The sequence below is a fragment of the Choloepus didactylus genome, chromosome 20 (assembly GCF_015220235.1).
Source record: "Choloepus didactylus isolate mChoDid1 chromosome 20, mChoDid1.pri, whole genome shotgun sequence".
In the NCBI taxonomy this organism is placed as follows: domain Eukaryota; kingdom Metazoa; phylum Chordata; class Mammalia; order Pilosa; family Megalonychidae; genus Choloepus; species Choloepus didactylus.
In genome coordinates, this window is record NC_051326.1 from 49,398,064 (window position 1) to 49,410,851 (window position 12,788).

Consider the following 12,788-nt stretch of genomic DNA (forward strand, 5'->3'; position numbering starts at 1 on the left):
GGGATCCTGTAAAAAATGACATGGGTGTGAAACAAAATCCTACACTTTGTTATAACCCTGGTCTATTGTAAAGGGATTGGCGTGAGGGAGTGGGGGCAGGACAGTTAGGAAAGGAGCCAAATATAGGTTTTTGAAAGCAGCATTTCCTACATTGGTTGTAAAGCCTTTCCAAACAAAATGAAAACCAAGCAATTTGATATCATGATATTTATAATATGTCACATACGGAAAAGATAAAGGCAACGATATTCGAGACTCTTGGTTTTCATTATGCTGTGGGACTGTCTTTTAAGTCCTGCCCTTCTTTCTTAACATATACTTGAATGCCTGCTCCAACTTGAATACCTGAGGTTTTAATACACTTTCTATAACCTATAGCGACTTCTTCAAAAATATGCCTAGGAACCGAATATGGATGACCACAATATTAATTGTGGTGGTTCATCACACAAAGGAGAAAACCCACAATACCTTAGTCTGGGTATAAGTGGGGGTGATTTCACCACTTTGCTACATTTCTGCTTGAAATATAGAAAGAATTATAGGCATAGAGGAGAAGGGGGTAAAACGATTAAAATTAGATGTGTGTCTATGTGTGTTGTTGAATACCATGACTACACAGATTAGTGAACTGTAAGTTATCATTATCCTAATAACTATAACCACAGTGTATTTAAGGAATTAGCTATGGTAGTGGTAGGTTTTTGTCATTAAGTGCTATTTAAATACCCATACTTTAAATAATCATATGAACTACTGACTTTTAAAAACATCAAGTTTTGACTTTTTAAATTGCAATCATTTCCTAAAATTTTGAGTAACTGTAAAATTTCCCTTCCATGCATTATGACTATCCGAAGAGAAAATAGTTATGCTTTAGAAAATTCAAGATAGAAACTAGGTGGTATGAAAGAACTAGAGAAAAATGAAAGGGAAAAAGGCAGAATGGTGACTAAAATCATGAGGACAAAAATTCACGTGTGCTCATAAAGGCACTGATGTGCAGAGGTGATTTTTAAAGACATTTTCCTTGTTAAGTCACATATCCTTTTTGTGAGCTACTAAGTAAATAGGTTTTTAAAATAGAGAATTATTTTCATTAAATCTTACTTGAGCTCTTGTGAACTGGTGGCCAGCATACTTCGAATGCTTTTGTCAGCCAATGGGCAGCCAGAGAGACTGTAAGACAGGTCAGGATATTCATGTAAGTCGACCCTCTAATTGGCTGAAGCCTCCCGAACAAACACAACATAAAAATTGAAATTAAAAAGTTCAATGCAGAAAAGCGATGGGGCAAGTGCTGTATATTGAATTTTTGTATAATTAACTCTGAATATGTTTAAATATAAATTCAAGAAAACATTTCTGATAATAAACAGTTGAAAATATGATAAAAATATTTGCACTCTTTGGTTTAACTGGTTTAAAAAGTAGTTTGCAAATTTAGGTAATTTCTTTTAAAATGAAAGACATTATACAACACACAAATTAGCATGCTTTTAAAAGGTCAACATATAGCACTTAAAGGGTTGACACATAATTCAACATTTTTACTTTGACAGCATTGTTGAGGTAAGCTGAAAACAATAAATTGAAAAGACAGAATCCACCATGAAAAAAATGAAGTCACACCTTCTATGTGAGGCGTAATTACCAGTCACATGACCACTCCCATCACACCCTGGTGTTGGACATCTGCCACCAAACAAAAACAAAAACAGCCAAAATAGTAAGTATGTTTAAAAAAAAAAAACTTAAAAAAGTTTCATTGTTTCCAGTTTAGCTGCAATGTCTGCAAGGGGATTTAAGCACCCTAAAGAAAAGCTGCAAAATGCACAGGATTAAATGAAAATGGCGTCTCCATACAATAGAGCATCGTTAAGAACAAGCAAATACACGGTTAGCTTCTCACTTTACTGAACTAGCACTTTGAAACATTTATATGCTGCGAATGTCGCATGCTCAAACGGCAAGGCATATACAAATCTGATTTTTAAAAATAAGCCAAAGAAAGGGAAAGTTAAGAAGAGTAATTATTTCACCTCACATTATGCTTACGTTATTAAATCCTTTTTGCTCTCCTTGCACTGAGGATACTTGGGCTTGGGACTCGGGATGGTCACTTCCCCAGGATACCTTCTTTCTTCTAGAGCTTCCTGGAATGGATCCAAGTCTTCTGGCTGCAGGCAAAATACAGCTTCAGAGCCACACAGGTGATCATATAATACACAGACCAAAGAATGAGGAATTCCCTCTTCTACATTTTCCACTTCTCCCTACAGACTTTAAAAATTAACCACATATCTTTGTTCTGATGAGGCCCCTGCTGAAAACACCTGGGCTTTGCTCACAGAGAGTTCCTTTTTATGTGATGGACCTTAGTTTCTCATGGACTGTTCTAAACTTCAAAGATTCTGAAAAAAAATGTCAGTGGACAGAGCACATATTCAATATTACAGTGGCAGTAGTCACAACAATGGACAGGTAAACAGCTTGACAAGCAGAGAGACCATTTTAGCTTTGGTCTTTCTTATCCATTATTCAATACTTGTTAGTGAACTGTTGTCATCGGTGATACTGTTATCCAGCACTTGCTTGCAAAGATTAAACTCTAAATTTAAAAAATATTTTAAAGTTGAGTTTCATTAATCATTGGTAAGTATTTTACATATACATGCTTTTAAGATCTGAGACAAGGGAAATCAATCTAGAGTAACATTGCAATTTTAAATTATCTTCATGTAGCCACTCCTGTTTTTATAGGAAGTGTCTCCTCTAGAGAACTGTGTCCAGTTGCAGTAACAGAGCAGTCCCTATAGATGGCAGTGTTCAACAAATGTAATCATAAATACATGTACCTTACTCAATAAGGTCTTATTTCAGTGACAATCTATTTGATGAAAATGTTCCTGTCTGTTTAGGAGGGCTTAATTTTCATTAAAATCAATTTGAAGATTCAGCTACCATGACTTATTTGGTAGAAGATAGCATTCTTTTTTACAAAGCCTGGATACTACAACCAATTTGAAGAATAAAGATAACAGGCTTTAAGATGTCTTACAAACTGGAGCCTTCCCAACCAATTATTACATATAATTCTTACAGTTACCTCTTTCTCCATCTCCTTGTTTCTGTAAGACACTATCGCTTTGATGGTGGTCTCCCTACTGTATTTAAAGGAATTTTCATTTTCAATGAATTGAGAAGTCATAATTTTCAAAATTGAACACTGGGGAAAAAGTCAGTCCAATAAAGAACAAATTATTCTTCATTTCTTTTCTTAGCCCAAAGAACTATTTTAATAGCCTGAATCTGAAAATTGCAGCTACTTAAAAAATATGTCTTTGACATACATGTTTTGCTAATATTGTAGTCAATAAAGATTGAGGTGATTGTACTGAAATAATTTATTCAAAGCTGGAGTAAACTATTCTGAATATTTTAGGTTTCTTAAATAACAGACACTGTTGTTTCTAGGCTCAAAGAGTCAGCTAATTAAGAGCAAATAATTAACCATTTAAGTATTTGAGATTTTCATTATAATTCTCTACCTGCAAAAAAAAAAAAAAAAAAAAATTGTGTAATTATAGGTCACCCAGACAAATGAATTGGTATGCTGTTTAAACATTTTTTAGAGAACTCTTTTGTAACAAACCACCCTTGTTGGAAAATAAAATTCACTGTTTAGAACACAGCCAATAGCTTGTTTCAGTCAAATCAATGTTGGCCATGAATTTCTTCTGGGTCCACAGGAAAGGTTTATTTATTTATTTTTTAAGTCCTAATCAGCTAAATGTCATATCGAAAGAGAAATATATTTTCTCTTAAGACATGTGCAAATGGAATTTTCTTTCAGCTGAAGCCCAATTTCAAAGTCTAGGAGTCAACAAAGCTAGGTTTCCATGAAAAGGACATACAGTAATTTCTTTGGAATCATCCTCATCTATTCTTCTGGGTTTCATTTTGGTGTAGTCCACTGGCAAATCCCAGCAGTCCCCCTCGTTGAGTTGGAAACACCGGTTGTTCATCACTGCCTGTTGTTGGGGAGACATGGGCTCCAGGGGAGTCAAAATGGGGCAACAGCCGTCTCGCGGCCTCTGCTTATTCATGCTGAGGTCCAGAGTCCCGTTTTCATCCACCTCCATATCAGGATTCTGTCAAAATAGAAAGATGCGGTGATCTGGCTGTGCCTGACTTTGAAACTATGATTGTATCCTGTCTTTAGCCAATATAAAATTCAAAACACTAAATTCCTCACACAATCTCACTAAAGATTACATAAATCCCCAAGGTAAGCAGAAGTGATCTGTTGGGACATTTCTGTCTTTCCATGCTTAGCTGTGACGGTGGTTGGAGAATGCATCTGTCTATCATTTATCTGTCTATGTATCTATCTATCTATCTTTTTTTTTTTTCCTACTGCATCTCTGTTTTTAAAAACTAGCCTGGCCAGAAGAAAATCAAGCAAGTGCCTAAAATCAACTCTCTTCTCTTAAGAAGCCAAAAAATATTTATTTTTATCAGCAATCTACCTCTCATATCTTTCTATCTCTATCATCTATCTAATTGATCTATCAGCTTAAAAATTACCTCTAGTTTCATTGATGCTACAGTTAAAGAATTAGAGAGGAGACACCAAAGAATTAGAGATTATAGGGATAAAGGAGTAGGGGGAAAGAACTAAAATTTATTTTTAAATAAAAAATCCTCTGATGAAGGGAATTTTCCATCTTAAAAGGAGAGATGCACTCACAGTTGAAAATATCTCTAGTACAGAGATTATAGTCTGACCCACTAAGTTTCAGCAAACCTGCAATTTACTCAATTGGCTTTAAAAAAAAGAAGTAGAGAGTGAGTTTTTTTTTTTTTTTTAATGGTGCTTTGAAACAAATCAAGAGTTCTTCACAGGTTGCCTTTCAGGAGGGAGAAGGAAGGACACAAGGAAGACAGAGAGTAAGGAAAATGAAAATACCACCACCAATACTCCATTTTCTTTCTCAAAGACTTATTATTCTATTGAGCAAAAACGTGATTTCAGAGCTGGCGTGAAAGCTGCTGCCTGCTCAAATGTCTAGCAGCTCTCTCTCTCCTCTCCGTGTACCAGCAGAAAGAAGATGCTTGGAATGAAAATCCATCCTTTAGGTTGTTACCTTGATAAATTATACACTATTATCCTGCATGAACTCTTTCTTTTTTGTCAAAGTGCATTTTTGATTGCAGTTTTGATACTAATTTAGGCTTCATCATATTGGATTTATTCTCTCAGTCTTAGTTTAATTTTAACAAAGTGAAAAAAAATGGGAAGGGATTACTGTCTTTTCCTTTTCTTGTCACAGAATCTATTCCATGCTGGTCTTGCATTTTAGCAGCCCTGATAACAATGAAAATCGCATGCCCCTGATGATTCTCCAATATATAGGAATAAAAATATTAACAGAAAAAGAAAGCATTTTCAAAACATGAAATTACTGACCTTTCTCCATTCATACAAATTACAAATATTTATTTAAAAAAAACAAAAACAAAACCAAACTGTCAGTGTTGTGAGCTCATGGTGCATAGCCAGGGAGCTTTAGATAATAGAGAAAGAAAACCTTTGTTTTGCTGGAGAAGAGGTGAACATGTCCACTTGCTCAGCCTCTCTGAGAACAAAATAATATAACTGGCTGCCTGGCACTGCCCGACTCTCTCCGGCCATCTAGTGGCCTCGGCGAGGTAGCTCTCTCTTAGCTCTCTTGTGCATCTTAAATAACTCTTTCTCTTCAGCTGTCAGCATAAGGAACGAGTGGAGTGATAAAAAATAATTAAAAATATAAAACCCTTATAAATATCGCATAACATTTCAGCATGTATATATATATTTAAACGAATTACTGCTGGCTCTGGTTGCATGAATGATTAGTGTGAAAACCAGATTTTTACTTTTTTTGTTCCCCTAGCACTGGATAATATAATGGGGAGGAGGGCAATCGCTGGCGCTTTGACAAGGCTGCTATTAAACCTTACTAACGTTTAAAGTTCACGCCATAGTGCTTCTTTAGTTTTGTATTCTCTGTGCAATCATTTAAAACAACATCAAAATCGTGAGCTATGCATTGCTTACGGAAATGAGTTTTGATCCTAAAGATTAGGTAGGGTCCATTTAAAGATCGTCTAAAAGACCTAATCATTTACCCTAATTTAGAAAATGAGCACTGTTAAAACAATGGTGCTATATTCAAGCTACTGTAAGCAGAGTGGCACTATTTTTTTCCAACTTAAAAAGAAAATGCTTTTATGTAATCCTCGAGTCTCCAAATTAAAACAATTTAATCAGAGGCTCATATCATTAGCCCCGTATTTTTAAGGTCGTCTGACTTGGATTTAAGTGACTCAGCACCATTATTTCTACTTGACTGCATTAAAAAAAAAAAAAAAAAAAAAAAAAAAGCTTTAGTTCTTTTACTGAGGGCAAAGCTGCCTTCAAGCCCAAACGCGGGGAAGCCCGCCCCCCTCCCCTGGGTGGCCCCGGCCCTGGGCCGGGAAGGGCGGGACGGGGCGGGGTCGTAGCGGCTTCCTCCACCAGCGGAGCGTTTACCCGGGCTGCACAGAGGTCCTGAGGCTTAGTGGAGAGGTTCTGAGGCATCTCCCGGCAGCGGGTGGACAGGTTGAGAATGGCCGTGGCAGCCATGTGGGCCGCCTCCATGTCATGCGTGTAGTCGAAGCTGCTTTTGCTGCAGGTGCTGCTGGCACTGCTGCCGCCCCCGCAGCTCATGTTGCTGCTGCTGCTGGGGGCATAGCTGCTCGTGGTGCTGCTGGTCGGGCTCGAGTTCTTACAGTACCGCTTATCTGGGGGGAGAGGAGGGGAGAGAGACCGGGAAGCCCAGATGACTCAAAAGTCCTAGCACTCCACGCAAATGAAACCAGACCAACCCCACCCCCACCCCCCATCCCACTGCCGTCCCCTTTGGCCCCTCCAATCTACATCCGATTTCCGACCAGCCCTTTTTTTTTTTTTTTTTTTTTTTTTTTTTTTTTTAACAGCCTTAATATCAGTCTCTGAGAGGGGAGGGTTTCCTAATGATGGCAATGGCAATAAGCTTATTCATAAAGAAAAATAACCTCCAGGTTTTTTCTTTTCTTTTTTTTTTTTTCTTTAAACATTGAGCATATTTAAATGAGGAGAGAATTGGGTGTTGGGCAAGGAAGAGACAATATGTGTGTGCGTACATCCCTGAAACAGGCTGTTTATTAAACAGATGCAAACAATTGCATATTAAATACAATGTTTTAAGGCATACATCTGGTGAGGATTTGGAGCTAGAGTTATGTAGGGAAGGCAAAGTGACAAGACATAACAGACTGGTGCTTTCTCTCCACTCTAATGCTTGCTGATTAGCTCATTTGGGGACTGGAATCTTCTCCACCACTCATTGGCCAAGCAACTGGCTGGCCTATCCAGCCAGGAGTGGCCATGGAGGCCAATCCCAGCTCACTGGTGTAACGTTGTAATGTGCCAGCGACCCAGATTCTCGAGGGACCTGGGCACCCCCTCCGCCCCCACCACCTCCTGCTGGGACTGTGCACTTTGGGAAGATTTCTAACCAGGCAGACAGACCGGGCAATGTGACCGAAACACCCTGTTCCTCAAGAAGAGATTTATTCTGTAATTCTCATAAAGAGCCAAGTGAGTGAAATAGTCATGGTTGAGAGGGAGAAAATAACATACCTGTGGACATAAATAAGCTCAAGATAAATTTTAAAACAATGTAGAATGGCTATTTAGTGATACTCAGATACATGGGGTATATACCACATGTGGTACAGTCGCTTTTTATATTTAATAGCCTCTTTATCTTCCTGCATGCTACTTCACTTATAGGATTCTGGTTGCTTAGTATTCCTTTCTGAATAGCCATCCTCACTAACAGCCAAATAGGCACTTAAGACCAAGTGTTATTTTTTTTAGAGCTGTTTAAAAATCTCCTTTAGAACATGGGGGAGAAAATGAGCACTGATTTATCATGATGGGTTCTTTTTTACTGACATACTGTCCTTGCTAGGATCAGTTAAAGTCACAGGGTATTTGTTTGCCCAAAGGCCAGAGATTTTACCCCAGTCAGGTGGAGTAAGTAAGTACCTAAAGGTGAGCCCGGCATGTGTAAAAGGGATCCCCACAAATGCACCTCTCTTGACCAAGTCCTAAAAATCTCCTTTTAGAGAGTCACTCCTTTTATTAAGCATGGACTCTCTGAGCGGTTTTCTCTTCAAAAACGAAAATATCCCTGAGAGGGTAGCACACTGCCCCTCTCACGCTTTATTTATTTCCAAGCCAGGGATCAACCTGCTTCCCTCTGTGACCAGCCTGAGGGTGTAGCCCAGGAGAACCTGAGGCTGGGGGCGTGGGAGGTGGGATGTCGCCAAAAGAGAAAGAAATGACTGAATACAAACTTGGACTGGTTTCTAGTTTCGCTTTGGCAAAGCCTCAGCCAGATAATTCTGATGGAAACTAAGATTATGTCCTTCACTGAAGGCGGGAGGAATGGATCTGGCGATCTCTCCCTGGTCTCTTTGTTGTTTTCAATATGGACATTAACCAGTTCTATAACTGGAAGCCTCCTACCCTTTAGGAGAACTTCCTCAGGGTTTTCCTTCCCAAATTGGAAGAAAAAAGCAAAACCAGACGAAACAAAAAAAAGCTTCTAACAAAGCTAACATGGTCATTATGAGAACTACTAAGAAATTACCTCAAAGTACTTTTTTAGTATACAAATAAAAAAAGAATTAAGCTTTCATCACTTTCAATTTTGGATAGAAGAACACGGTTCAATGACATTAAGAATGAGATATATTGTTTCCACATCATAGTGCGGTGACACTTTCAAAGCGCAGGCTGCCACAGAGGAAGCAGGTCGCATGATGGCCCCAGAACCTCAGTTGCCAACCCGCATTCGCATCTCACCTCCCCTGCCTAAAACTATAACGCAAACCGTACCAGCAGATAACTACTTTATACCCAGTTTCCCTGCAGGCAACAAGGGTCAATTTAATAAGAAAACCTATTAAGCACAATGACTAACTTGCAGACAATATTACTCATATAATGTTAATCTAAATTAGCACTGCAGTACTGAATAATTCTCACACTTGTTGGGGGGTACAAACACTACTGAGATGACTGTCCCATAATACGTGTCCTTTTCATTCTTTTGTTAATGCACCTTATATAAGTAGCAAAACTACACAGCTGGGAGGGGGGTGGAGTGGGCAGTGGTCTCTATCTGAACACAGACTAAGCCAGGGTCTCTGAGAGAGCAGCACTGCCGACTCTCAAGGTTTGTGCAAAGGAAGCTGGGAAACTGATCAGCTTCGGATACTAGAGGGCCCTAGAAGCGGGCAGAGATGAGACTTGGGCAAACCAGAGGGACACAAAATAGACCCCTGGGAGTAAACCCCCACCATCAATTGCGGCACTCTATGGATTCCTGGATCTATTTGGTGCTTTTTGTCAACTCTGAGAGAGTGACTGCTATTTTGCACTTTGTCGTACTGAGATGGACTAACGTTTATGGTTTCACATTGTTTAAAAATTTTTGTTACAAAAATAGGAGTGTAAAAGTTGTAACAGAAGTGAAAAATGACTTATGAGGGGCCTTTTTATTTTTTCCTTTTAGTTTCTGGGGGAGGACTCGCTACTGGTTTAGGGGAAAAATGTGGTCCACATAAATAAGAAAAATAACAGAGTTTTGTTTTGAAATAAGTGAATTTCAATTTTTTTTTAAAAAAGGGAAAAATGCATCTATAAAACAAACTGTAACAAATACAGATTATCTCATATTAGGGCTGTTAAGGAAGCATTCCCCTAATCAGCTCCTATAAGAGATGATTTTACTGTATGTGTTGTGGGTACAAAGACAGAGATTGTACTCCTTAATTGGAGGGAAACTATGTTCTTCATATTATGAGATTCTTTCATTGTTCTTTACCTTGGTATAGCCCTTTACAGTTTACAATACTTTAAAATTATTCATTTTAACCTTCTCCACATCCTTGTGAATTGCTATTACTCATTTCACAGATGCAGAAACTAAGGTTGAGCAAGGTCAAAATGAAGGACTAAGCAAGAACAGCCAGGACTGGAATCAAGAAAACCAGGCTTCCTGATCTATCTGGCACGCTATGTGTTAAAAAATGCTTTCTCTAGGTGGAAATATCTTACTAAAATGAATCTTTAACATGATTATGTTTCTTTCTCTTATCTTACTTGATAGCTTTAAATTATAGTAAAGTTCTAACTCTATTAAAGAAAACAGACATAATGGTACATCTGCTTTAGCGGATGTTTAAATTATAAGCTTGTACTCCTGGCTTATGTCAAGTAGATAGGACAGTTAGAGAATTTTAGCAGGTGACTAAACCACCAATAATTTGTTGATGCATCTATGGACACAAATCATTCAAATCATCAGCTACAACAGAACTTTCATATTTATCCTTTTACTAAAGGTAAATAATAATTTTTTGTTTTATTCGAAAGTAAAGTGGGAGTTTCTATACTTTAACTCTTAGTTCCAATAATTGGAGGCCCTTAGTTCTAATAATTGTAGCTTAGTAGTAAAATGTTGATAAAAATGTTAGTCTCAGTAATCATAATTATGTCCACCTCTTAGCATTTACTCTGGTTCATAACCTGTTTCTCCCCAACTCCTGCTTGGCAGGCATTGCACTGTGACACCAGGGTGGGCCACAGGGTAGCACAGCATCAGGCTGGGAGCATGCTTTTCACGATGGTACTACTTTTCTCATCCATCCTTCCCCAAGGCTGACAGAGCTCCTACTTTATCTGATTAGAGTAGTTTAATAGTAACAAAATGTATATTCCTTTTCTTTTGGCAAATAAAGCTATTTTCAATGAAATCATTTTTCAGTCAAGCAGCTGACAAGAATTTGTTAATTTTCTGCCAGGTGCCCAGTCTATCACTGGATATTATGAAAAATATAATTGCTTTTACTTTACAGTGCCGCAGTTGCACTGGGTAACATCAGGAGTCTGTTGAATCTCGAACGATATTGAGAAATATCTCCTTGAGTATTTAATCCTTTCTACTGCAGGAAAAAGAAAAACTATGAGATTTGCAGTGGTTAAGTTTGGCTGTATACAAAAATTAAAAATAAACCCACCTTCCAATCAGAACAATTTTTATTAACCTTCTCTGCTTGTAAAAGTCCGCTAAATATGCATATCTCTCCTAGAAACACTCACTTCCCTCAAGTTGCACTGTTCTTTATGTTTTAGCATTTTCTTGTAGGAATAGATAAATGTGTCCTTACAATCCTGAATTTCTATGAAAATTAGACAAAATGGACACAATCAAGAGATACAGATCATGAAGCTTTTGCTATGTGGGACCTGGGTAACCTTTAGGCCTATCTAATTTAATTCAGACTGTCACACATTACAATTTGTAACACTGATTGTGATAGTTTTTACATAGGCTCATATTTGTACTTCACCATAAATAAATTGAAGCATGGATGCAAAACTCTTACATGTAAAAAAAAGAGAGCTTTTTCCTAAAACTATCCTTGTGAGATATTATCGGGAATGCAAAAAGTTTACTTACATGATTTGACCTTATTTCAAATCTAAGTAAGAATTCTTGATTTCATTATCTCACTCATTCAATCAGTGAGTAGTTACTTTTGCATGGCTGCTATGTTCCTGGCCTGCATTAGCATCATAGGGTTCAAAAGAACCTTACGACAAGTCCCTCTTGCCCACAAGGAGCTTGCAATCTAGTGGGAAGACAAGGTATCTATGCATGAAATTACTAAAGGACAAAACACATGCTATATGGCAGAGTATCGGAAATTCCAGAGTAAAGGATAATGCTCTACCCAAACTGTGTACGTAAAGTAAGTCAAGAGAAGTGCAGCCGAATGCAGGCTAGAATATTGTCAGAGAGGACTTAATAAAGGAGATGTTTCCAGAAGATGTGGGAGAGCTTTTGGTCAGGTACAGAGGAGAAGTGATAGTCTGGCAGCTACAGGAGAGCAGTCAATCCCAGAGGTTGGGATGGAGTGGGGCAGGTGTTTGCAGGGGGAAGGAAAGTCCTGTTCCAGAAGGATGAACGAGTGGAAGATGCTGAGAGGGGAATGACATGGGGAAACCCTGCCTGAGGCAGTTACAGTGAGCTGGGCCTAATCCTGGGTAATGGTTGTAAGATGGAGAGGTGGAGTAATCAGAGTGACAGACATTGTGTGTGAGGAGTGAAAAAAAAGAGGAAGTTCAAAGATGCTCAAAAACTGTTAAGCGCTAGAGGATTCAGAAGTTGGGAATAACCAGAAGTGGGGGAGTCCACTGGGGGATTGGGAATGTAACGTGTTTTAAATAAACCAAGTGTGATATACTGCCTGGAGATGCAAGTAGAGATGTCTCAGACCAGGGTCAGCAAACATTGTCTGTAAGGGATCAGGCAGTAAATATTTTAGCCTTATTGGGCCATAAGGTCTCTGTCACAGTTACTTGCCCTTGTAGTGTGAAACAGTCATAGATAAATATGTAAATGAATGAGGCTGATCTTCCAATAAAATGTTATTTATGGACACTGAAATTTGAATTTCATATAATTTTCATGTGTCACAAAATATTATTCTTGTGTTTTTTTTTCCTACTATTAAAAACCATAAAAGCCATTCTTAGCTTACCATACAAAAGAGGCTGTGGAGTCAAATTTGACCTGTGGGCTGTGATTTGAGACCCCTGTCTCAGGGCAAAGGGAAATGTGGGTTCGAAGCTTAGGTGAGAG

General features: G+C 38.3%; 1 protein-coding gene across 20 annotated transcripts in view; it reads right to left on the bottom strand.

The window, feature by feature from the left end:
- MYT1L (myelin transcription factor 1 like) overlaps positions 1-12,788 on the bottom strand; it is a 578,669-nt gene that overhangs the window by 96,097 nt on the left and 469,784 nt on the right. For 15 of the 20 annotated variants that reach the window (XM_037812732.1, XM_037812728.1, XM_037812736.1 and 12 more), the window contains 5 exons: positions 6,578-6,828; positions 3,918-4,154; positions 2,059-2,180; positions 1,633-1,695; positions 1,111-1,179 (listed from right to left, as the gene is read on the bottom strand). In XM_037812732.1, coding sequence (XP_037668660.1) covers positions 1,111-1,179; positions 1,633-1,695; positions 2,059-2,180; positions 3,918-4,154; positions 6,578-6,828 — 742 coding nt within the window. The remainder of the gene's footprint in view (positions 1-1,110; positions 1,180-1,632; positions 1,696-2,058; positions 2,181-3,917; positions 4,155-6,577; positions 6,829-12,788) is intronic. The other 5 variants (XM_037812743.1, XM_037812741.1, XM_037812742.1 and 2 more) reach the window with 1 other exon arrangement.